Below are 24634 nucleotides of genomic sequence, written 5' to 3' on the forward strand. Positions count from 1 at the left end.
GAAAGTGCAAGACCATTGCGAGAGAAACTGCACTGGCTTCCCGTCAAGGACCGTATCACTTTTAAAATTTGCGCCCTAGTACATAAAATCATCTACAGCGAAGCCCCAGCATACATGGACACCCTGATCAACTTGCCACCAAGGAACTCACACAGGTCTGCATGATATTTCTTAAACCTCCATTACCTAGTATATTCTGGACTTAAAAACAAAAGAACCTACGCATCAACTTTCTCTTACACTAGTGCCCATCTCTGGAATGATCTACCTAAGCTAGTGAAATTTACCACTGATCATCCTACCTTCAGAAAGCACCTCAAGACCTTTCTATTTGGCAAAGCGTACACACCACTACCGTCTGGCACCTCTAACTTCTGAACTGTCTTCCCTGCTGTCATATTACTACCTCTGCTTCTTCTCTTTTTAATCATCTCGCTTCTGTCCTTTCCCATTATACTTCTAGAACATTAACTGTTTTGACCTTGCCTGCTGTACGATTATGTAGATTGTTGTAAGCCACATTGGGCCTACCCTGGGTGGGAAATTGTGGGATATAAGTGCTATAAATAAATAAATAAATACTGCTTATCCCAGAAATAGTGGATTTTCCCCAAGTCCATTTAATAATGGACTTTTTCTTTAGGAAGCCGTCCAAACCTTTTTTTTTTTAATCCGCTAAGCTAACCGTCTTTACCACATTCACTGGCATGTTTGTTCACCCCTTCAAAGAAATGTAGTAGATTGGTGAGGCAAGATTTCCCTTCATTAAATCCATGTTGGCTTTGTCTTATAATTTTTGTTCTTTATAATAGTCTCTACCATTTTGCCTGTCACCAACGTCAGACTCACCAATCCATAATTTTCAGGATCTCCTCTGGAACCTTGTTTAAAAATCAGCATTACATTGGTCACCCTCCAATCTTCCGGTACCATGCTCGATTTTAAGGATTCTTTTGCCAGCTTCCTACTTTTAATATACTGAAAAAAAAATTTACTATGTTTTTTTGCCTCTAATGCTATCTTTTTTTTTAGTAATCCCTCTTGGCCTTCTTTATCTGCGCCTTGCATTTCCTTTGACACTCCTTATGCTGCTTCTTGTTATTTTCAGACGGTTCCTTCTTCCATTTTCTGAAGGTGTTTCTTTTAGCCCTAATAGCTTCCTTCACCTCACTTTTCAACCAGGCCGGCTGTCTTTTGGACTTCCGTCTTTCTTTTCTAATTCGCGGAATATGTTTGGCCTGGGCCTCCAGGATGGTATTTTTGAACAGCGTCCATGCCTGTTGTACAGTTTTTACCCTCTCAGTTGCCCCCCTAAGTTTTTTTTTACCGTTCTCATTTTATCATAGTCTCCTTTTTTTAAAGTTAAACGCTAACGTATTTGACTTCCTGTGTATAGTTACTTCAAGGTTGATATCAAAACTGATTATATTATGATCACTGTTATCAAGCGGCCCCGGTACCATAACGTCCCTCACCAGATCATGTGCTCCACTAAGGACCAAGTCTAGAATTTTTCCTTCTCTCGTTGGCTCCTGCACCAGCTGCTCCATAAAGCTGTCCTTGATTTCATCAAGGAATTGTACCTCTCTAGCGTGTCCCGATGTTACATTTACCCAGTCTATATTTGGATAATTGAAGTCACCCATTATTATCACATTGCCCTTTTTGTTTGCGTCTCTGATTTCTTTTATCATTTCTGCGTCTCCCTGCTCATCCTGGCGAGGCGGACGGTAGTACACTCCTATCACCGTTTTTTCCCCTTTTATACATGGAATTTCAACCCACAATGATTCAAAGGTGTGATTTGTGCCCCTGCTGAATTTGTAATCTACCTGAGTCAAGGCGCTCGTTAATATACAATGCTACCCCTCCACCAGTCCGGTCCACCCTATCACTACAATATACTTTGTATCCCGGAATGACAGTGTCCCACTGGTTATCCTCCTTCCACCAGGTCTCAGTAATGCCTATTACTTCCAATTTTTCATTTAGTGCAATGTATTCCAACTCTCCCATCTTATTTCTTAAACTCCTAGCATTTGCATATAGACATTTCAGAGTATGTTTGTTCTTCCTATTTACATGATGCTTAGTACCTGACACTATTGATTTGCCATCTTTTGTCTGATCTTTAGTTGTATTTAAGGGCACCTGGTCTACCACGGTCTGTTGTGCAACCTCACTATCCAGAAACCCTATCTTCCCTGTTTGTGAGGTATCTTTGCAAGATACCTTATCCCGAACCATGCGCTTTTGAGCGACTGTCGGCCTTCCCCCTATTTCTAGTTTAAAAGCTGCTCTATCTCCTTTTTAAATGCCGATGCCAGCAGCCTGGTCCCACCCTGGTTAAGGTGGAGCCCATCCTTTCAGAATAGGCTCCCCCTTCCCCAGAATGTTGCCCAGTTCCTAACAAATCTAAAACCTTCCTCCTTGCACCATCGTCTCATCCACGCATTGAGACTCCGGAGCTCTGCCTGTCTCTTGGGCCCTGCGCATGGAACAGGTAGCATTTCAGAAAATGCTTCCCTAGAGGATCTGGATTTGAGCTTTCTACCTAAGAGCCTAAATTTGGCTTCCAGAACCTCTCTCCCACATTTTCCTATGTCATTGGTACCCACATGTACCAAGACAGCCGACTCCTCCCCAGCTCTATCTAGAATCCTATCTAGGTGACGTGTGAGGTCCGCCACCTTCGCACCAGGCAGGCAAGTCACCAGGCGATCCTCATGTCCACCAGCCACCCAGCTATCTATATGCCTAATGATCGAATCACCAACTACAACGGCTGTCCTAACCCTTCCCTCCCGGGCAGCACTTGGAGACATATCCTCGGTGTGAGAGGATAGTACATCCCCTGGTGGGCAGGTCCTGGCTACAGGAGTACTTCCTACTTCACCAGGGTGATGCTCTCCTTCTAGGAGACCTCCCTCCTCCAAGGTAGCACGGGGGCTACCAGACTGGAGGTGGGACTTCTCTACAACATCCCTGTAGGTCTCCTCTATGTACCTCTCTGTCTCCCTCAGCTCCACCAAGTCTGCTACTCTAGCCTCAAGTGAACGGACACGTTCTCTGAGCTAGAAGCTCTTTGCATTGGGCACACACGTATGACATCTCACCAACTGGGAGATAATCATACATGCGACACTCAACGCAAAAGACTGGATAGCACTCCTCTTGCTCCTGGACTGCTGACTCCAGCTTAGTGTTTTGAGTTTTTCAATAATTTAAAACTTTAAAACTTGCTACAGTATTAAGGATATCAGCCTAATATAAAAATGTATTTTCTTTTATGTGGAGGGGCATAATCGAACGCGAACGCCCATCTCCATGGGCGTCTATGTCCGAAAATGGGTACATGAAGAAGCAGGACAGACTGTATTTTCGAAAAAAAATGGGTGTCCATCTTTTGTTTCAAAAATACAGTTTGAACGGACCAAATGCCCATGGTCCTTTCTGAGCTGGGCGTTTTTTTTTTTGCGATAATGGAAAATAAAAACGCCCAGCTCAGAAACGTCCTAATCCAAGCCATTTGGTCATGCCATAGCTCTTAGGGGTGAAGGGGGCAACTACATGTGGGTACAGTGGGTTTCAGAGGCCTCCCATTTACCACCACAAGTGGTACAGGTGGGGGGGAGATGGGCCTGGGTCTGCCTGCCTGAAGTGCACTGCAGTACCCACTAAAAGTGCTCCAGGGACAGGACTTGTTGCTGCTGTATAACCTTGGCACAGCAGTTGATACCTGAAGACTAATCTCGCTGAAAACGTCCTTTATTTGAATAAGCACCTTTACTCACAGTTAACTCCAGATCACAGGTTGTGCCCCACTGGCAACGAGTCTCGCTAGTACTGAGATTAGCAGTAGGTCCAAGCTGGCAGAATGGTGTACAATGCCCTCTTTCAGCAACATTCTAGGTAAGAATTAAGTGCTGTAACGTGGCTAACACATGACCGGGATCTAAAAGTGTCTTACAAAAATGGCCACTACCTCATGGACACCGGAAACACAACAGGGCACACTCTGACCCAGTAAGCAGAGGGAAAAGCACCATGGGAGTAGAGCCTACCAACTACCAACATCGTGAGCATTTAACACAAGCTAGTGGAATCACAGAGCCCAATACCCTACACCCACCACAATGCATTGCTGATGTGACTCTGCAGTGCCCTTAACAGAAAAGGTGTCACACTCACCCGAGACCCACATCAGAACCAGGGAAAGGCTGTCAGAGGATGGAACACATTCTGCTGTCATGGAGGTGGGTAAGGAATTTGAGGCTAGCATACAGGCTGGCAAAAAAGTTTGCAAAGTGGGTTTCTTTTGGTGGGAGGGGGTTAGTGACCACTGGGGGAGTCAGGGCAGGTGATCCCCGATTCCCTCCAGTGGTCATCTGGTCAGTTGGGGCACTTTTTTGGGACTTGGTTCGTGAAAAAAAAAGGTCCAAAAAAAGTGACCCAAAATCGCGATAAAAATGCCTTTTTTTTCCATTATCACCTAAAGACGCCCATCTCTGCTCGGCTGATAACCCCGCCCCAGTCCCGCCTTCACCATGCCTCTGACACACCCCCATCAACTTTATTCATTCTCGTGACGGAGTGTAGTTGAAGACGCCCAAAATCGGCTTTTGATTATACCGATTTGGGCACCCGTGAGAGAAAGCCGTCCATCTCCCGATTTAGGTCGGAATATAGGCGTTTTTCTCTTTCGATTCTAAGGTGGTAGTATATTGTATGATTTATTTAGTATTTCCTTCTTAGATGGTAATGAAATGTATTTAAAACTCTGTAAGAGCACTCCTTGCTTGTTACCCTAATTATAATAACTGACTATAAATGAGGAGTTGTCCTAGGGGTGGGTGGGTGGGAATACTAAATAAGATTCTGCAGTGGCTATTATATTCTATCTGTTAATGCTGTGGTACAAAGCTTTTAAAACTAAGTGGAAAAGACTATGGAGATTAGTTGTTAAAATGTGCTTTTTATATTTTTATTTTGCCTATCACTAACCTACAATTCCTCCTTTAAACCCCAATCTTTAAGTTCCCAAAGCACAAAGCAAAGTAGCGTTCACTTACATGTCCTCTTCTCTCAGACTTAGTGGCCTATAATATTAGGGACACTGGAATTCTCTCATTGCCATTAGCAGACATCCATTGGATCACTATAATCTGGTTGGACCATCTGATGTAGAATGTATTATATGATGGCAACAGATAACAGAGAAAAGATGCCCAAATTATCTATTAAAACTGACTAGGGGAAATTTGATTATAAAAATTGTTGGGAAATATCATACCTATGCTAGATGATAATATAGAAGACCTGAGTGTAATATCATGGAATCAGGAAACTCATACGATATTAGATGAAATTTCACCTAAAAAACATGCCATCTCTCACATAAGCTGGAAAACTAGAACAAATATGGCATAAACCAGGTGCTCAGAATGATAAACATAAGTGCAAGGAACAATCTGATGTTTTATAAGAGTGGAATACATCTGGACTGGACTTCCAAGATGGTATTTTTGAATAACGTCCATGCCTGGTTTAAAGGGGCATAATCGAACGGAAACGTCTATCTCCATGGGCGTTTGTCTCCGAGAACGGGTCCGTGAAGGGGCGGACCGAACCGTATTTTCGAAAAACATGGACGTTTATCTTTTTTTGAGCTGGGCGTTTTTGTTTTTCAGCGATAATGGAAACCGAAAGCGCCCAGCTCAAAAACGAATAACTCCAAGACATTTATTCGTCGGAGGGGCCAGGATTCGTAGTGCACTGGTCCCCCTCACATGCCAGGACACCAACCGGGCACCCTAGGGGGCACTTTTACAAAAATAAATAAATAAATAAAACAGCTCCCAGGTGCATAGCACCCTTCCCTTGGGTGTTGAGCCCCCCAAATCCCCCTCAAAACCTACTGCCCACAAGTCTACACCATTACTATAGCCCTAAGGGGTGAAAGGGGGCACCTACATGTGGGTACAGTGGGTTTGGGGGGCGGTTTGGAGGGCTCCCATTTACCAGCACAAGTGTAACAGGTGGGGGGGGATGGGCCTGGGTCCACCTGCCTGAAGTCCACTGCACCCCCTAATCACTGCTCCAGTGACCTGCATACTGCTGCCAGAGAGGTGGGTATGACATTTGAGGGTGAAAATAAAAAGTTGTGAAACGGCATATTTTGTGGTGGGAGGGGGTTTGTGACCACTGGGGGAGTCAGGGGAGGTCATCCCCGATTCCCTCCAGTGGTCATCTGGTCATTTAGGGCACTTTTTGGGGCCATATTTGTGGAAAAACAGGGTCCAGGAAAAGTGCCCTAAATTCTCGCTAAAAACACATATTTTTTTTCCATTATCGGCAAAAGGCGCCCATCTCCGATAACCACGCCCCAGTTCCGCCTTCACCACGCCTTCAACACGCCCCCATCAACTTTGTCCGCATCCGCGACGGAGTGCAGTTGAAAACGTCCAAATTCAGCTTTCGATTATACCGCTTTATTCATTTTTGTGAGATAAACGTCTATCTCCCGATTTGGGTCACAATATAGGCGTTTTTCTATTTCGATTATAAGCAGGTTAGTGTCCTAACCTTTGCAGCTGATCCTTTTAGTTTCTTTTTAACCATTTTCCTCATTTTACTATAGTCGCCCTTTCGAAAATTAAATGCAGTGGGTTCATCCCAGATAGTCGCTCAAACTTGATCTTGTTTTGATCACTATTTCCCAGGGGACTTAACACTGCCACCTCTCGCACTATGCCCTGCATGCCGCCAAGGACCAGATCCAAAATGGCTTCCCCTCTTGTCAGTTCCTGGAGGACCAGCTGCTCCAAGAAGCAGTTGTTTATTACATCTAGAAATTTTATCTCCCTGGCACTCCATGATGTAACAGGGTAATTGAAATCACCCATTATTATAACGTTGCCCAATTTGCCAGTTTTCTTAATATCTGTAAACTTTTCTTCATCCGTCTGTTCGTTCTGTCCCGGGCAGACAGTAGTACAGCCCTACAAGAATACTCCTTCCCTTCACACATGAAATTTCTATTTATGATTAAACACTGCTATCTGCGTCATATGAAATGTTTATTTTATTTGACTCAATTCCCTCTTTAACATAAAGCACAACTCTCCCTCCAATTTGATCCTCTCTATCATTGTGATACAATTTGTACCTAGTTAACACAGTGTCCCGTTGATTATCGTCTTTCCACCAAGTCTCTGAAATGCCTATTATATATACCTCATTTAATGATATATATTCTAACCCTCCCTTCTTATTTTTTAGGCTTCTAGCATTTGTATACAGGTATGTCAAGCTTTGTTTTTTTCCTTTGATCTTCAAGCTGCTTAGAGTTGAAGGGGATAATGTGCATCTTTATCCTGCAGAGGGGTCCATATTCAGCCATCAGGTGGTGAGTGTTTTGTTCACTGCTGACAGTGTTACTCCCAGATATTCAAAGCCAGGACCTGTGCAGGCTTTGACTTTGAATATCCAGTTATTCTTTAGCCCAGGGTCGCCGAGAGGGGGGGACAGGGGGGACAAAATTCCCCGGGCCCGGGCCTCCAGGGGGGCCCGGCGCTGCATGGCACCGAGTCCGTGGGTGCTCGCCCCTCCGTCCGACTACTAGGTCCCTCCCTCCCTCCATCCGACTCCCCGGGCCCGCCCTCCGTCCCTCCCTCCGAATTTCCAAAGCGATCTTCTTACCTCGTTGGGGGTTACAGCGAGAGCAGCATGCAGACACAGTGAAAAGCGTGCAGGCTCGTGCTTCAGCCTTGAGGGTGGGACCAGAGCTGAGAAACAGACAAGGGAAGGCTGAAGCGGGAGCCTGCACGCTTTTCACTGCGTCTGCATGCTGCTCTCACCGTAACCCCCGACGAGGTAAGAAGATCGCTTTTGAAATTCGGAGGGAGGGTTGGAGGGGGGCCTTGGAATTTGGTCGGACAGACGGACGGACAGAGGGAGAGGGGGCCTTGGATCTCGGAGGGAGGGAGGGAGGGAGTTTAGTAGCGCTATAGAAATGATAAGTAGTAGTAGTAGTAGTGGGGGGGCCTTGGATCTCGGAGGGGGGAGGTAGGCCTTGGATCTCGGAGGGGGGGAGGCCTGGGGGGAGAAAGAAGAGATTGCTGGACAAGAGGGCAGGGTAGGGGGGAGAGAGAAGAGATTGCTGGAGAAGAGGGCAGGGGGGAGAGAGAAGAGATCGCTGGACAAGAGGGCAGGGCAGAGGGGAGAGGAGACTTGCTGAACATGGATGGATGATTGGAGTGGGCAGGGGAGAGAGGAAATTTACTGGATATGAGTGGATGGAGGAGAGGCCAGGGGAGAATGGGGAGTTGCTGGACATGGATGGATGGAGGGGAGGGAAGTCAGGAAGGAGATGCACATGGAGTGGAGGGCAGGGAAGAGAGAAGAAATGTTGGACAAGGATGAAGGGAAGGAAAGACAAAGGAAGGAGATGCACAAGGATGGAGGGATAAGGAAGAGAGGAGAAATGCTGGATATGAATGGAGGGGAGGGAAGACAGGAAGTACATGCACATGGATGGAGGGGAGGGGAGTGAGGAGAAATGCTGGATATGGATGGAGGGAAAATTGCTGAATTTAAGGGCTGGATCGGAACACTTTCAGGACAGATGCCGAAACTTGAGGAAGGATAGGGACAGGGCTACAGATGGTAGACAGGACGCATAAAGACACAGGAGGATGGTGGACATGGTGAGAGAAAAAATATCAAATGGAAAGAAGACACTCCATAAAACAGAAAACGGGACCAAAGCGAATAGAAAACTATGATCAGACAACAAAGGTAGAAAAAAGTATTTTATTCAGAATTTATTAATTGCAATATGTCAGCTTTTGGAAATGTGTATCTGTGTTTTTTTTCCATGCAAGTTTCAATTTTTCTAGTATTGCTGCATGCTGAGTCTGACTTCTTGAGGTAACTTTCTAGTTCAGTATTTTCCCTTCATATTTTTTTATTTCTAGTTCCTTGTGTCATATCTGTTCCCATGTGTTTTTCATGTGTGATCAAGGTACAGTATTCTGCTAGTGTGTAGTATTTGCAGCCCTTTTTGTTTTGTTTTTCATTAGGTTTTGTACTGGTGTTTTAGAGTCCAATGTAATTATAGTGCTGCCTTTCCACGCATAAGGTTGTAGCTCATCCTGTCCTTGGAATTAGTGCTGTTATGGTTTGGTAAGGTTATGAGTGGGTTTTTGCACAAGTTTGTGTATAGTGTTTTGCAGTGGAGAGATTGTGTTTTGGCTTTACTGAGGTGGCACCAAAACATCAGAAAAGGTGTAGAGCCTAAATCTTGAAGGATCTACATATAGTGCAGGGTCCCGGCCAGGTGGCGGACGGAGGGGAGCGAGGGGGGGGGCGTGGCAGTGACCTCAGGGGGGGGGGCAGGGGCGGCCTTGTCCCAGGTCCAGCCCAGTCTCTCGGCGGCCATGTTTTAGCCTGTTAAAGCATAACCACATAAGTCAATATTCCTTATTTAAGCACCATGGGTTAACCACATAAAGAGGCCCTTTTACTAAGCTGCGGTAAAAGAGGATGTGTGCTAGTAGCAGCAGCCGTTTTTACCACATGCCAGGGCCCCTTTTACCCCAGTGAGTAAAAAGACCAAAAAAAGAAATGGCCATGTGGTAAGTTTGCATTTGTCATGTGGCCATTTTGGGGGTAGTTCTTACCGCCACTCATTGAGGTGGTGGTAAAGGCTCCCATGCTAACCTGGCGGTAAGCAGACAGAGCGTGGCACTACCTGATTACCGCTGGGTAACACCCTGTGGAAATATTTTTCAATTATTTCTGCTAGCACAGGAAATAGTGTGCACTGGAAGTGGAACTACGCCAGCACTTGCAATGGGCCAGTGGTAGGAGCATGGCAAGCCCATTGCCACACAGCAAGCCTTTAGTAAAAGGGCCCCAAAAATAGGACAGACTTTAATACGGTCCCATTTATGAGGTAAATGTGGAGGGGCATAATTGAACGCAAACGCCTATCTCCATGGGCGTTTATCTCCGAGAACGGGTCCGTGAAGGGGCGGGCCGAACCGTATTTTCGAAAAAATGGACGTTTTTGAGCTGGGCATTTGTTTTTTTTTAAAGACAATGGAAACTAAAAACGCCCAGCTCAAAAACGTCCTAATCCGAGCCATTTGGTTGTGGGAGGGGCCACGATTCATAGTACACTGGCCCCCCTGATATGCCAGGACATCAACTGGGCACCCTAGGTCAGTGCGGTGGACTTCAGAAAAAGCTCCCACATGCATAGCTCCCTTACCACGGGTGCTAAGCTCCCAACCCCTTCCCCCAAAACCCACTACCCACAAATGTACAACACTACCATAGCTCTTAGGGGTGAAGGGGGCAACTACATGTGGGTATAGTGAGTTTTGGAGGCCTCCCATTTACCAGCACAAGTGTTGCAGGTGGGGGGGGGGATGGGCCTGGGTCCACCTGGCTGAAGTGCACTGCGGTACCCACTAAAAGTGCTCCAGGGACCTGCATACACGCAGGCCTCTAGGACTTGTTGCTGCTGTATAACATTGGCACACCAGTTGACACCTGAAGACTAATCTCTCCGAAAACGTCCTTTATTGGAATAAGCACGTTTACTCACAGTTAACTGCAGAGGTTGTGCCCCACTGACAACGAGTCTCCCTGGTACTGAGATTAGCAGTAGGTCTGAGCTGGCGGAATGCTGTCCAATGCCCTCTTTCAGTCACATTCAAGGCAAGAACTAAGTTGTCTAACGTGGCTAACACAGGAAAGGGAACTAAAACTGGCTTACAAAAATTACCACTACCACATGGACTACAACAGGAAACACAACAGGGCACACTCTGACCCAGTAGGCAGGGGGGAAAGCACCATGGGAGAAGAGCCTACCAACATCGTGAGACTGTAACACAAGCTAATTAAATCACGGAGCCCAATATCCTACACCCACCACAATGCAATGCTGATGTGACCCTATAGTGCACCTGAGAGCCACATCTGACCCAGGGAAAGGCTGTGAGAGGATCGAACACATTCTGCTGTCATGGAGGTGGGTACGGCATTTGAGGCTGGCATACAGGCTGGGAAAAAAGTTTTTAAAGTGGTTTTTTTTGGTGGGAGGGGGTTAGTGACCACTGGGGGAGTCCAGGGACGTCATCCCCAAGTCCCTCCAGTGGTCATCTGGGCAGTTGGGGCACTTTTTTGGGACTTGTTCGTGAAAAAAAAGGGTCCAAAAAAAGTGACCCAAAATCGCGGTAAAAACGCCTTTTTTTCGATTATCAGCTATAGACGCCCATCTCTCCTCGGCTGATAACTGTTATGACCCGGAAGTGGTGAGCCCCTGTGTCCCGACTGAGCACGGCAGAGATGGAGTGACACCGCACTCAGTCAGGCAGCCAGACAACCCCTAGCTTCACCTGGGAAGCGACCACCGTTCACCGGGAGTTGAGCCCCCAACTGCAGGCGGCCACCAGGACTTCAGGAACCGGCGGGGTTGCACAGCCGCTGACCAGGATAGCAGGAAACAGACACTGTCCAGAACCAGTACTCCAACAGGCAAAGAAATAGTCAAATTAGTCCAGAGTCAAGGCAGGCAGCAAACAAGCGAAATCCGAGATAACTAGCCAAGGTCTGGTACACAGGAAAAACAGGAACAGAAGGAAGTCGGTGAACAGCACTCCGACAGCAATTCCTCAGAACAAATGAGGCCGAAGTAATGAAGTCTTGGAGGCAGTGCTTTAAATAGTGAGGAAATCTGAGCAAACCACACTCAGGTGAAGCCAACATGGCTGCCCCCATAGGAGATCCTCCCAAGACCAAATATGGAGTTCCTTCCTGATCTCATTTATACAAGATGGTCGCCCCCTCCTGAGCTAGCCAAGATGGCCACTGCCTGTGCTCTAAGCCGGGTGATGGCTGCCAGACTTGGGAAACTGAAACCGACCCATCCTGGAGAAACATCAAAAAGCCGGCTAGCTCTGCCGGACCGCACCTCACCGGCGAATCAGACGCGCAGGCCTGGAATCAGGTGAGGAACGTAACAATAACCACGCCCCGCCTCCGACACCCCCCCCCCCCCGTCAACTTTATTCGTTTCCGCGACGAAGTGCAGTTGGAAATGGCCAAAATCGGCTTTCGATTATACCGATTTGGGCGCCTTTGCGAGAAAAACGCTCATCTCCTGATTTGGGTCGAAATATAGCCGTTTTTCTCTTTCGATTATAAGCTGGATAGCCACTTAAGGGCTGAATATTTATGTATTTATTTATTTAGAATATATTGTACTATTTCATCTAACTTATCAGAGCTAAGCAGTTTACAGACTAAGGTCCCCTTTTTACAAACCTGCACTTGTGGCTGTCAGTTCAGTAATTCTGACACAGTCCATTCTTTGAATGGGCTGTATCAGCATTCTCGCACAGCAGCTGCTACTGCAGCTTTGTAAAAGAGGACCTAAAACATGAAAGAGAAAAGAGTTTCAAAGTTTTAAAAGAAAGAATATTCATTCAAATCCATTAGAAGAAATAAAACTTAGTACCAAGGAAAAAAGTGTGGAAGGCTCCAATGATTTAACATGAAAGCTCTGGGGAGTCCCTTCCTTCTGTGGATAAGAGCCTCATGGACTCACAAGAATGAACTTTACTCTACTGGGGATACTGGAGAAATACAGAAGGTCAACCAGCAGCTTCTTAAACACTCAGAATCCGGGAAAAGAATGGTATCATCTGATAGAAGCATCTATAGGATGTTTTGAGCAATGTGTGAAAATCGTCAAGCACATTTTTGGAAATGTTTCAGAAGTGACAGAGTGATCATTCAGGATTTATGAAACAGAACCCTTGAAAGCGATCCATACTGGTAAACGTTTATAACTGAAGAAAGAGGTAAGAGATGTTTTCTGATATTGGAATAACAAGGTCCACTGCAGAACAGCATAAATGTATCCTGGCATATCTGTGTATGCATGAGATTTTTAGTAATATAGTAGCACTGGGATGGAACAAAAACAGATGTATGTGGGGGTTTCGATAGTGGAATAGAAGAAGTCACAGACATGAAGTGAGAATCATGTTTTAAAACTAAGGGGGTCTTTTACTAAGGTGCACTAGCATTTTTAGTTAGCACTAAAAATCAGCTGGCATTAATCGCTGAGACGCCCATTATATTCCTATAGGCATATCAGCGTTTAGGCCAGCTGATTTTTAGCGCAGGCTAAAATCGCTAGCGCACCTTAGTAAAAGACTCCCTAAATATGTCATATTTTGGAGAACAAAATTAAAAAGGGTAAAAAATCCACAAATAAAATGATCAAACCCAGGCAAACATGATCAAATATTGTTACAGAATGTTCATGAGCCCAAAATAAACAATTATAATAATTACAGGGTTTCAACAATCCAGAGCATATCTGTGAATCGACTCTATGCCAAATTAAATCATTGCAGCATGCAAAACACTCCAAAAAGTGAAACGTTACAACCAAATTGGTACAAATGTTATAATTCAAAGAATAAAATAAAGACAATATCTGTAGTGAATGTCCATGAAATCTAAACAAATTGCTCAGACTTTCCTAAATTGCAGAAAATTCCTCTCACTTCTCATGTATAGGATTCCACACAAAAGGGACTTGATATAAAATTGAAAATCTCAGTTGTTTATTTGACTTGACCTTTTTAACAGTTGGAAAATGAAGCAGCATCTGATTATGAGAAGGTTGTAAATTTCTGCCCATGGACAAGTAAATGAACATTAGCATATATGATGGTGCAATAGGTGTCATGTAGAAAAAATGCTGAAATCTTGTGCCCAGTATGCAGCAGCGTCCAAAAAAACTAACAGGATGCTAGGGATTATTAGGAAAGGGATGCAAAATAAGACCAAGAATGTTATAATGCCTCTGTATCACTCCATGGTGTGACCTCACCTTGAGTATTGCATTAAATTCTGGTCACCGCATGTCAAAAAAGATATAGCAGAATTAGAAAAGGTTCAAAGATCTCTCCCAGCAGGCTCAGCTGGCAGCTGCTGAGAAATTCAAAGTGCAAGGAGAAGCTGTCTCAAATATTCAGGAAAATACTCAGACTCCCACAGTAAAGGAGGGGAGTGAAGAGGTTGATGAAACTGTTGTGGAGGTGAAGGACATTGAACTCTTGATGTCTCAGGCCAATGTGTCCAGGGCGAAGGCTGTCCGTGCACTGAAGAACAACAGTAATGACATAGTGAACGCAATTATGGAGTTGACGATGTAAACCTCAAAAGCAAGGACTTCTATTTTATTTTCATTTTTATTTCTTTTTGTTTTGGAGAAGTTGAAGCTGAATTTGGGGATTTCTACTATTTCTATTGCTGAAATAAAGTTGTGGTATATTGTTCATGGAAAAAAAAAGAAAAGGTTCAAAGAATAGCAACCAAAATGATAAAGGGAATGCCACTTCTCCCATATGAAGAAGGGCTTAAGAGGTTAAGGCTCTTCAGCTTGGAAAAGAGATGGTTGAGGGAAGATATGATCGAGCTCTATAAAATCCTGAGTGGTGTAGAACGGGTAAAAGTGATACAATTTTTCACTCTTTCAAAAAGTATAAAGACCAGAGGACTCTTGATGACATTACATGGAAATACTTTAATAACGAACAGGAGAAAATATTTGTTCACGCAAAGAATATTTAAGCTCTGGAACTCGTTGCCGGAGGATGTGGTAACAGCAGCAAGCATGTCTGGGTTTAAAAAACTTTTGGGCAAGTTCCTCAGATAGAAATGAAAAAGCCACTGCTAGCCCTGCGGTTGGTAGCATGAAATGTTGCTATTAATTGGGTTTCTGCCAGGTACTTGTGACCTGGATTGGCCACTGCTGGATACAGGATACTGGGCTGGATGGACCATTGGTCTGCCCAATATGGCTATTCTTATGTTCTTATATACATTTTGAACATCACAATGCAATGTGTGTTTCATATCTAAGCCTTGATTCAGAGCCTATGAAGTTTCAGAAACAAAGGAGAAACTTTGTCATATGTTGAAGAGCAGCTGTGTCTTTGCTGGAATGCCAGATCATTTTGCAATTCTTGTTTTTTCTAAAATAGAAGCTGGAAAGTGAGAAATTACCACAATCTGACTTGCAAATTTTAGACAGGGATTGTACAGAGTGCTAGAAGTTTGAAGAATTAATTTGTTCATCTACACAATATAAATCATATACAGGAGAAGGGAATAATGCATTTTGGACTCTATTTACTAAGCAGCTGTAGTGATTCCTGATGCAGAAAATTCAACAAATCCAATTCAATTCCTGTGGCCTTTTACACATTTGCCACATGGAAATCACTACTATGGCTCATTAAAAGAAGCCCTTTATCATTATCATAAAGTTACATATATTAGCTTGTACAATCCTTGAATGGGGAACAATGGGTCCCTTGTCTGCAGTGAAATGTAAATATATAGTAGACGTTCTTCACTGCTTCCAAGACTGCAGTTGCAGTACTTACGAAGCCATTTCATAAATAAGCTGCCTCTATATATCAGAGTGGAATCAAATTATATGCAGTTTCAAAGGAACTGAAATTTTTTATATTTGATTAGTTTTAAAACTTTTGTTTCGGTTGATTTATTATATTATTTTGATTTTTTTTTAGTTACTTATGGATTTTGGATTTTATTTTTTTTTTATTTTATAGGTTTTTTAAACCTTTTTTTAAATTTCTTGGTTTAATTTATGGGCTTATTGTGATGTAAGCCGCCTAGAACATCCATCTGGGATTCTGCGGTATATAAACACATGTGCAGTAGATAAGCCCATGTTCTAGCAGAGACATGGATCTTGATCCAACACAAGGGCTGATGAAATATTACATAAAATAAAACCTATTTAGGATAGTAAGCAAGTGTGGAGAAGCATAGGAGAGATACCACTGGGGAAAGCTGGTCAATAAATGTATTAAGTTAGCCCAATGCAAAGGCATCACCTTACATTCGGTTTGTTCATTTTCCTTTAGTTACATGTGGAATTCAAGTGGAATAACATGGCAGCAACACCACTTTTTCCTGAAAAGGATGCTGAAGGGAATATTCATCAGTATTTCCATACATTTAAGAGGACTTTATGTGCAGATTTGGTGTTTCTAAAAGCTGCTCAGTGTATACAGAGGTATAGCCATGGGTATACAGCCAATATCAGGGTAATTTTATAACCAGGTACCTAATATAAGGCTGCCACAATGCACTTGTGTTATAAAGAAGTAGGTCCCTTCTTTTTGTTAATTAAATAGCAGCATACATGGCTGAAAGTGTGTCTTAATTTAAGATGTGATCACTTACACCAGCCCTAGAGCCAGTATAAATGACAATACATTCATTTTGTGAGAAAGTGTAAATTATCATATTTAATAATCAATATGCATATGTTCTTGCACTTTCCACACTGCTCAAACTTTGCCCATATGTATGCCCGCAATTAATGTATTGAGTTCAAATGTAATGAGTTCACTAAAAATGTATGAAAAAAGACCAGAAGGAAATTCACCCTCTCCTCTTTCAAACTCCAAAGAATAAAAATTTCTCCAGATCTTTTATCAGCAATAAAATCCAAAGATCAAAGTATGCCCTCTGTTTTGATCCGTATTTCATCACCTGGCTTCTTCAGGAGGAACAGAGTTCACCCGGGACAGATTAGGGACACCAACATGATCAACCTTAATAGTCAAAAAATGCTGGGGTCCCTAATCTGTCCCGGGTAAATTCTGTTCATCTTGATGAAGCCAGGTGGCGAAATATGGATCTACACATGTGTTTTATTGAAAATGGCTTTGAAAATTGTCATAATTCCCAAATTGATTAAATTGGTCCCAGTCTTTTACTGCCCCTTGACTTTCCATAGAAGTCACTAACCTGTGGTATCTCAGACTTGCATGTTGTGCTATTCACAGTGCTCGAGAGCAGTAGTTAAGCATTAGAGGCCCCCTCCCTCTTTCTCCAGTGCTCTCCCATAGCACATATCTCCCATCACTATTCCCTCCTTTGGGACAGAGGTTATCCCACCCTCTTAAAGAGAACAAAAATGCTGGATAGGAGAAATGCTGGATATGGATGGAGAGGAGAGAGAAAAAAGGCTGGACCTGGAAGGAGGAGAGTGGAGGAAAGAGAAATGCTGAACATGGATGGAGGGAAGGTTGGGGAGAAAGGAGAAATGCTAGACATGGATGGCGAAAATAGGCAAAAGCTGGATTCACTCTATACTTCCTCCAGTCAAGTCTGCGGAGGACCCAGCTTTTATTTATGGACGTAGTGCAGGAAGTGGAGAAGGAGGAGGGAAAATAAATAAATGGAGAGGAAGCCCTGGAAATGGAGTTAAGAGAACAGACAGAGAGCAGCACAACCAGAGACTTGGACCAACATGATGAGAAAAACAAAGTCACCAGACACCAAAGGTAGAAAAAAATCATTTGAGTTTCATTTAATGTTCAGAATATGTCCAATTTGAGAATTTACATGTGCTGTCTTATTTTGCACTGTACAGGAGGAAATGTGTTTCTTTCTGTTTTCTTGGTATCGTGCTGCATGCAGAGTCTGGCTTATTGGGACTTCAGATTAATTTTTGCCTGTTTTTGAAGAGGGGCTATATCTGTTTTGCATGTGTGACTGCAAGGCCAGTGTCTGAGTAGGGATCTTTTTGTTAGGTTCTGAGATTTTGATAACACATTAGGGTCTTTTTACTAAGCCACACTAATGATTCATGCATGGCAAATTTGACAAAGCCAATTAAATTTCTATGCGCTTTGCCATATTTTCCACTGGAGAATCACTAGCATAGCTTAGGAAAAGAAGCCCATTGTGTTTCAGATTTGGCAAGACTGTTCTTCTAATTCCTGATTATACTTGTATTCTACATAAGGAAAGCAGGTGTCCGCATTCCTTTATAGAAAAGGCTCTCTGAGCAGGTGACCTCAAAATACCCAAATATAGGCCCCAGCCTTACAGAATTACCCTCACAGTGGTGATATTTAACCACTATGCACATAGCCAAGCAGCTTGATTTGGGCCACCAAGCAGGCTACTTTTAAATAAACTGCTTTGCTACATGAATAGAGGGTAATTTTATAGCAGGGAGACTGGTTTAAGAGGGCAACAAGGTGCCTAATTAGGTGCTATTTTTATAACAATATATGAAGGACAATTTTAGATAGGATGCTAAAAGGGGAATTAGGATATCTAGTTGGGATATAGAAAGTTTCCACCGTATTTATTCAAAGGCACTGCTGAATGCAGAGCTTCTTGTAAAATGTTTGTATGGTATGCAGGACTTCAAGGCAGTGTCTCACCACATCTAGCAGGTGCAGTTATTTTAAAAAGCTTTGCTTGGGGTTAAAAAGCACACAACTGTTCTCTAGATGTGTATGTGAACAGCTTTACCAAATTGTAGCTACCAACAGCATCTAACCCCCTCACCTCTCAACACCCCCTGGTATCATCTCCTCTCTTTTGCCCCTCAACATCAATACCCACTTACAACTCAATCACCCCAGGCATGATATTTCCCCTCTCAGATCACCACTTCTGGCATGAGATCCCCCTCCTCTGATGAACTTCCTCCATCCTGGTTTGACATGGCATCATCACCTAATCCACCTTCCTTGAAATTAAGCCTCCTACCCATCTCCTCCTGGGGTTAAGGTTCCCAGAAGAACTTCCACTCAGCAGACTACCCTCCTCCACTCCCTGATTCCATCTCCATTTTTTAACAGAATCCCTGGTATTCTAACAGAAACAGGTGCAATCCTCAGTTGCTCTTTCTCATGGCAGCTCCAGGTTCCAAAATGTCAACCATGAACTCTAGCAGAAAACTTGAAGTAAAGATTGTCAAATAAGGGTGGGGAAAACTTCATATTGAAGGGAGGGGGGGTTCAGGTGTGGAATCTCGGTTTTGCAAGGGGATCTTATGCTGGTGGATGACCTGGAGGGGAGGGAGGTGTTGCCTTTGGCCGTTACACCTGTCGCTTCAAGCAGGTACGTATGCCTTAAGGCTGGTATAAATTTTGATGTCTACAAATTGGGAATATGTCGATATCTTAAGCCCACTCAAAACTTCACTCTCTGTGCCCTAGCCATGTCTTCTTGCAATCTATGTGTAGTGTGGATCAATACATTCAAATAGCAGCTTTCTAACATTGCTATTTGCATGTTTAGGTGATCTACATGTGTAAAAGCTGCTGTTTTCACATCAGAACCCTTCTCAAATGAAGGGGCTTAGGTGCCTCTGTATCTTGTAAAATACTGGCATATGCTTTGCAGAAATCATGGCTAGATTGCAAACATGGACATTTGAATCTACTCTCAATCTCTAAATGAAAAATTGTAAATGTCTGTGTCTAGAATGTTCAGGTACATATTTTATAATCTTAGTGTGTACTTGGAAATTCCAACCATGCTCTACCCAAACTCTAACCCTGTAAATGCCTGCTAGAAAAGTATATGCCAGCATGTTATGGCTTGAATTTTTTGTCAGTTGGTATTTTATAAATGTCAATTAACATGCATATTTGTACATATAAGACAAAACAATTACTATAAAATTACCTTTATAGTATTTGAATTTCATCTCTGCATATAGGTGATTCGGTGAGTGCTCTCCACGCACTTTCAGTGCTGCCACGTACCATTATAACAACATTTAAAATATAGCATGCATTTTTGTCAATTCTGCAGCCAGTGTTTGAAAAATCACAGTTACCACTATGTTTAATTATTAAGCCACAGATTTTTCAAAAGTTTACTTAGCTAATTTTGGATGGTAGATGGGTAAGCATCTGACCCTGGAAATTTTTTCTCCCCTTTGCAAATTCACTACACTTTATCTCCCTCATTCGATATAGTGCACCAAAGCTAAGGCTCCAATTTGGGCATATCATATCTGTGCTACAACAGCAGTTTTATACCAAAATGGTGGTGAAACATCAGGTACAAGAAAACTGCATTTAGGTGCTATTCTATAACTTGGGAGAATTCTATAAGTGATGCCAAAGTTAGACACTAATTAGGTGTTAAACACATTTTGCACAGCAACAGGAGGTAATGACCGTGAATTACTTCCTTAGGTTACTCCTAAGCCTATTCCCTCTTAACTTTGTCATATGCCCTCTCATTCCAGAGCTCTCCTTCAGTTGAAAAAGGCTCTCTTCCTGTTAGATGCCAAAATGGGCCTCAAACGGCAGTCAGATGTCACAGTGCACTTAAGCGTTATTATATAACTTGGAGCCGAAGTGATTTAGTGTAACTGCAAAGGGGCATTCCAATGGGGGGGGGGGGGGGGGGGGGGGCAATATAACTATTTCAGTGCATGCTTTAAAGATTAGTTGCATTAACGCCCCCCAGCTGTTTAATTTTAGGCACCAGCCTTTTCAGCAGTCATAGACATGGCATAAATGGTCGGTCCTAAAATCTGACACATAACTGCAGACTTGTGCTACTATTTTATAATAGATTTGATGCCCAACTCTGTCATTAAATAATACAGTTTTTTGGCACCTACCTGTAGTCACCATTTATAGAATTCCCCCAATGTGTTCTAGCATGTAACTACAAGGGGGTGGGGAAGTGTGGGTAGACCATGGGTGTGTCACCAAGCAATGGGCACCACTTATAGAATACTGTCAGTTGCACATCAGAATGCCACATTTAGACACAAAGATTAACACCTGCTCTTCATATGATGTGGCTGCACCTAAATGTTTGTGCTTAACTGTCGGCTTACGTATATGATCTATAAAAAAGCATTTGGTATACAAATTTTTCATAATAAAATACTAACTTAGTGCTCAGATTTTTGTTATCTATTTTTAGTGTCCTTTCCAAAACTGTGTTATATATGGATGCAAAAATGCCTGCTAATTATGCCTTTGTTTTATCTGTGGACACTACAAGCATAAATCTGAAGCCTCAAAGCCCACCAATCAAAGACTACTCCATCAAATGCCCAGTTTTTGATTAGCTGAAATATATCTGGCCACACTATTTAGTTGTTCTGATGGGGCAATTTTGAGACATTTTGATCTAGCTAACTTTTGCTAAGCTGACTAGTTCATTCTGAAAACTGCTCATTAAAGATATGATTGTTAGCAGTGTGTGATATGGTGTGCTTAGCTGTATTCACTTGAGCAAATGAGGAAAGGTAAAAACTGTGTTTTTCTTTCACTTTTCTTTTCAGACATTTTCATACATTCTCCTAACCATATTCTTCAGCAACTGAATCCTTGGAAATGGGTTTCTTCATGTATCTGAAGTCCTGACACATTTCTCTTAAATGAATGATTTCTTAGTAAGGGAATAGAAATGGAATGGAGGAATCAGACTACAGTTACAGAATTTGTTCTTGAGGGACTCACAGACCAAGAAGAGCTAAGCAATGTACTCTTTGTATTGTTCCTGACCATGTACTCGATCAACCTGCTGGGGAATGGAACCATGATCTCAATTATTAGTGGGAACTCCCAGCTCCATACACCCATGTATTTATTTCTCTGTGTCTTGTCTTCTGTGGATATGTGTCTCACTTCAGTCACTGTCCCCAAAATGTTAAGCAACCTCATCTCTGGCAAGAAAACCATCTCTTTTTCCAACTGTTTTACTCAACTCTGTTTCTTCATAGCTTTTGCTATAGAAGAGTGTATGCTCTTGTCTATTATGGCCTATGACCGTTATGTTGCCGTATGTAATCCTTTGCATTATATCACAATAATGAACAAGAAGGCCTGTCTTAGCACGGTGTTTGCTTCCTTGATCATAAGCATTTTGCATGCTTCTTTGCACACACTGTTGGCATTACGTCTCCCATTCTGTAGGTCCAACAAGATCCAGCACTTCTTTTGTGACCTTACACCACTGTTACAGCTCTCCTGTAAACACACCTCCATCAATGAGTTGGTGATCTTCACAGAGGCCTCAGTGCTAATAATAGGGCCCTTCCTGATCATCCTGATTTCTTACATCTGCATCATCAAAACCATCCTGAAAATGCATTCAGCTGGTGGAAGGTACAAAACCTTCTCTACTTGCTCTTCCCACTTCATGGTGGTAACACTCTACTATGGGTCAATATTGTTCATGTATTTCAGGCCTTCTTCCAGCTATTCCATGGAAAAGGACAAGATAGCCAGTGTGGTGTACAATGTGCTCTCCCCCATGCTCAACCCTTTCATTTACAGCTTGAGGAACAAGGATGTTAAGATTGCTCTGAAGAGATCTCTACAAAGAAAAGTTAGCATCTTCCAAAGGGCAAACTAAGGAAGGAATATGAAATTTGCTAAAGGAAAGATACTTTTTTATTTTGACTTCTATCTCAAGATAATAGAGAAATGGAAGACACTTAGGGCCTCTTTTACATAGTCACGCTAGCAATTCCCGCACAGCAAATGAGAGTAGCCCATAGGAATTTAATGGGCTTCCTCTAGTTTGCCGTATCGAAAATCGGTAGTGCAACTTTGTAAAAGAGGTCCTTAACTTCCATTTTCCCAGTCATTAAATACTAGGAATAAGGGCCATCCAATGAAACTGAATGTTAGAAATTTAAAAGTAAATAAATAAATTGTGGAACCTGGTTCAAAGGGATATTAATCATATCATGCAGCATAGTAAGGTAGGTTCAAAAGTGCCTAAATGTGTTCTGAAAAGACAAAGATATAAACAGATATTAGAATCTGGGTGGGAAGCAGATTGGTTCTTATTTACATATCTACTAGAAGCACATAGATGAGTTCTGTCTTAGGTCTCTTGTATGGATATGCACAGATAAACTTTTTGGTTCATTTTCATGTCATTGTTAATACTTTTTTCAGCTTTTTGATATTGTGTTGGCTTTATTCATGCATTAATATAAATAAAAGCTTTTAAACCAAATTAGAATTTTTTTAATTTCTTCCTATCTCACTCCTGGAAGATCAAGAGGTCCACCCTTTATCTTTCTGTAAACTCAAAGAGGGGCATAATCGAAAGGGACGCCCAAGTTTTGCTGAAGACGTCCTCACAAAACGTCCCGATGGAGGGGCGGGGAAAGCCATATTATCGAAACAAGATGGACATCCATCTTTCGTTTCGATAATATGGTTGGGGATGTTCAAATCCTGAAATTAGGTCGTCCTTAGAGATGGCCGTCCCTAGACTTGGTCGTTTCTGATTTTCAGCGATAATGGAAACCAAGGATGCCCATCTCAGAAATGACCAAATGCAAGCCCTTTGGTCATGGGAGGAGCCAGCATTTCTAGTGCACTGGTCCCCCTCACATGCCAGGACAACAACCGGGCACCCTAGGTGGCATTGCAGTGGACTTAATAAATTTCTCCCAGGTACATATCTCCCTTACCTTGTGTTCTGAGCCCGTCAAACCCACCCAAAACCCACTACCCACAACTGTACACCACTACTATAGCCCTTATGGGTGAAGGTGGGCACTTAGATGTAGGTACAGTGGGTTTCTGGTGGGTATTGGAAGGCTCACATTAACCACCACAAGTGTAACAGGTAGGGGGGGATGGCCCTGGGTCTGCCTGCCTGAAGCGTACTGCACCCACTACAACTGCTCCAGGGACCTGCATACTGCTGTGATGGACCTGAGTATGACATTTGAGGCTGGCATAGAGGCTGGCAAAAAATATTTTTAAAGATTTTTTTTGAGGATGGGAGGGGGTTAGTGACCACTGGGGGAGTAAGGGGAGGTCATCCCCGATTCTCTTCGGAGGTCATCTGGTCAGTTTGGGCACCTTTTGGTGCCTTGGTCGTAAAAAAACCAGGACCAGGTAAAGTGCTCGTTAGGGACACCTTTTATTTTCCATTACAGGTCGAGGACATCCATGTGTTAGGCACGCCCAAGTCCCGCCTTCGCTAAGCCTCCGACATGCCAACTTGAACTTTGGTCATCCCTGCGACAGAAAGCAGTTGGGGCCGCCCAAAATTGGCTTTCGATTATACCGATTTTGGCGACCCTGTGAGAAGGACACCCATCTTCTGATGTGTCAAAAGATGGGCATCCTTCTCTTTTGAAAATTAGCCTGATAGTATCATATTTTTCACTCTTACAAGTAAAGCCTATAAAATATCTGGTTTCATACCTTAATATTAACTGAGTTCAAATCTTTAGCAAAAGAAAAGTGTCAATGTAATCTGCTTATAGAAATCAGGAAATTAATTTTAAAAAAGCTCTGCATTAGAGGAATTTTCTGAGGCCTTGGTAATGGCACAGAAAGTTGGGATATTAACCAGGGATGTAGCCAGGGATGTAGCCAGAGCTCCATTGTGGGGGTGGGGGGGGGGGGGGGTTCAGCTGTGGAATTTGGGGCTATGGATTTCCTCTCAGTTCTCTTTTCCTGCCGCCTTCCAGCCAAACAGATTCTCTGCCAGAGCCCTGCCCATGCTACCTAAGCAGTGAGTAAGTCTGCATTGTGAATACTAGTATATATATGCACATAAGAGTAATGTTTGCCAATGTGCCCCCTCAGTGCTATTCTGTAACTATGCACATATAGTTTGCAGGTGGGTGTACACATAAGTGATGTTTGCATGGAGAGCATAAGTCATAGTATTACTGTAAATTACCCATATCACTGGAACTTACAAGTCATGGCTAAAAGTTTGCAACCAAGCTGTTTTCAACTGT

The 24634-nt window shown here is 43.1% G+C and overlaps 1 protein-coding gene across 1 annotated transcript; it reads left to right on the forward strand.

Annotated features, from left to right (window-relative positions):
* The first annotated feature begins 21318 nt into the window (after positions 1-21318).
* LOC115461950 (olfactory receptor 1020-like) lies at positions 21319-22269 on the forward strand. The gene has a single exon (XM_030192001.1). The coding sequence runs from the start codon at positions 21319-21321 to the stop codon at positions 22267-22269; it is 951 nt and encodes a 316-aa protein (XP_030047861.1).
* Positions 22270-24634: the final 2365 nt, after the last annotated feature.

Source organism: Microcaecilia unicolor, chromosome 2 (assembly GCF_901765095.1).
Source record: "Microcaecilia unicolor chromosome 2, aMicUni1.1, whole genome shotgun sequence".
NCBI lineage: Eukaryota > Metazoa > Chordata > Amphibia > Gymnophiona > Siphonopidae > Microcaecilia > Microcaecilia unicolor.

Excerpts from the sequence above, each read along its gene's own strand:
- LOC115461950 (XM_030192001.1), top strand. The coding sequence starts at position 21,319 with ATGGAATGGAGGAATCAGACTACAGTTACAGAATTTGTTCTTGAGGGA.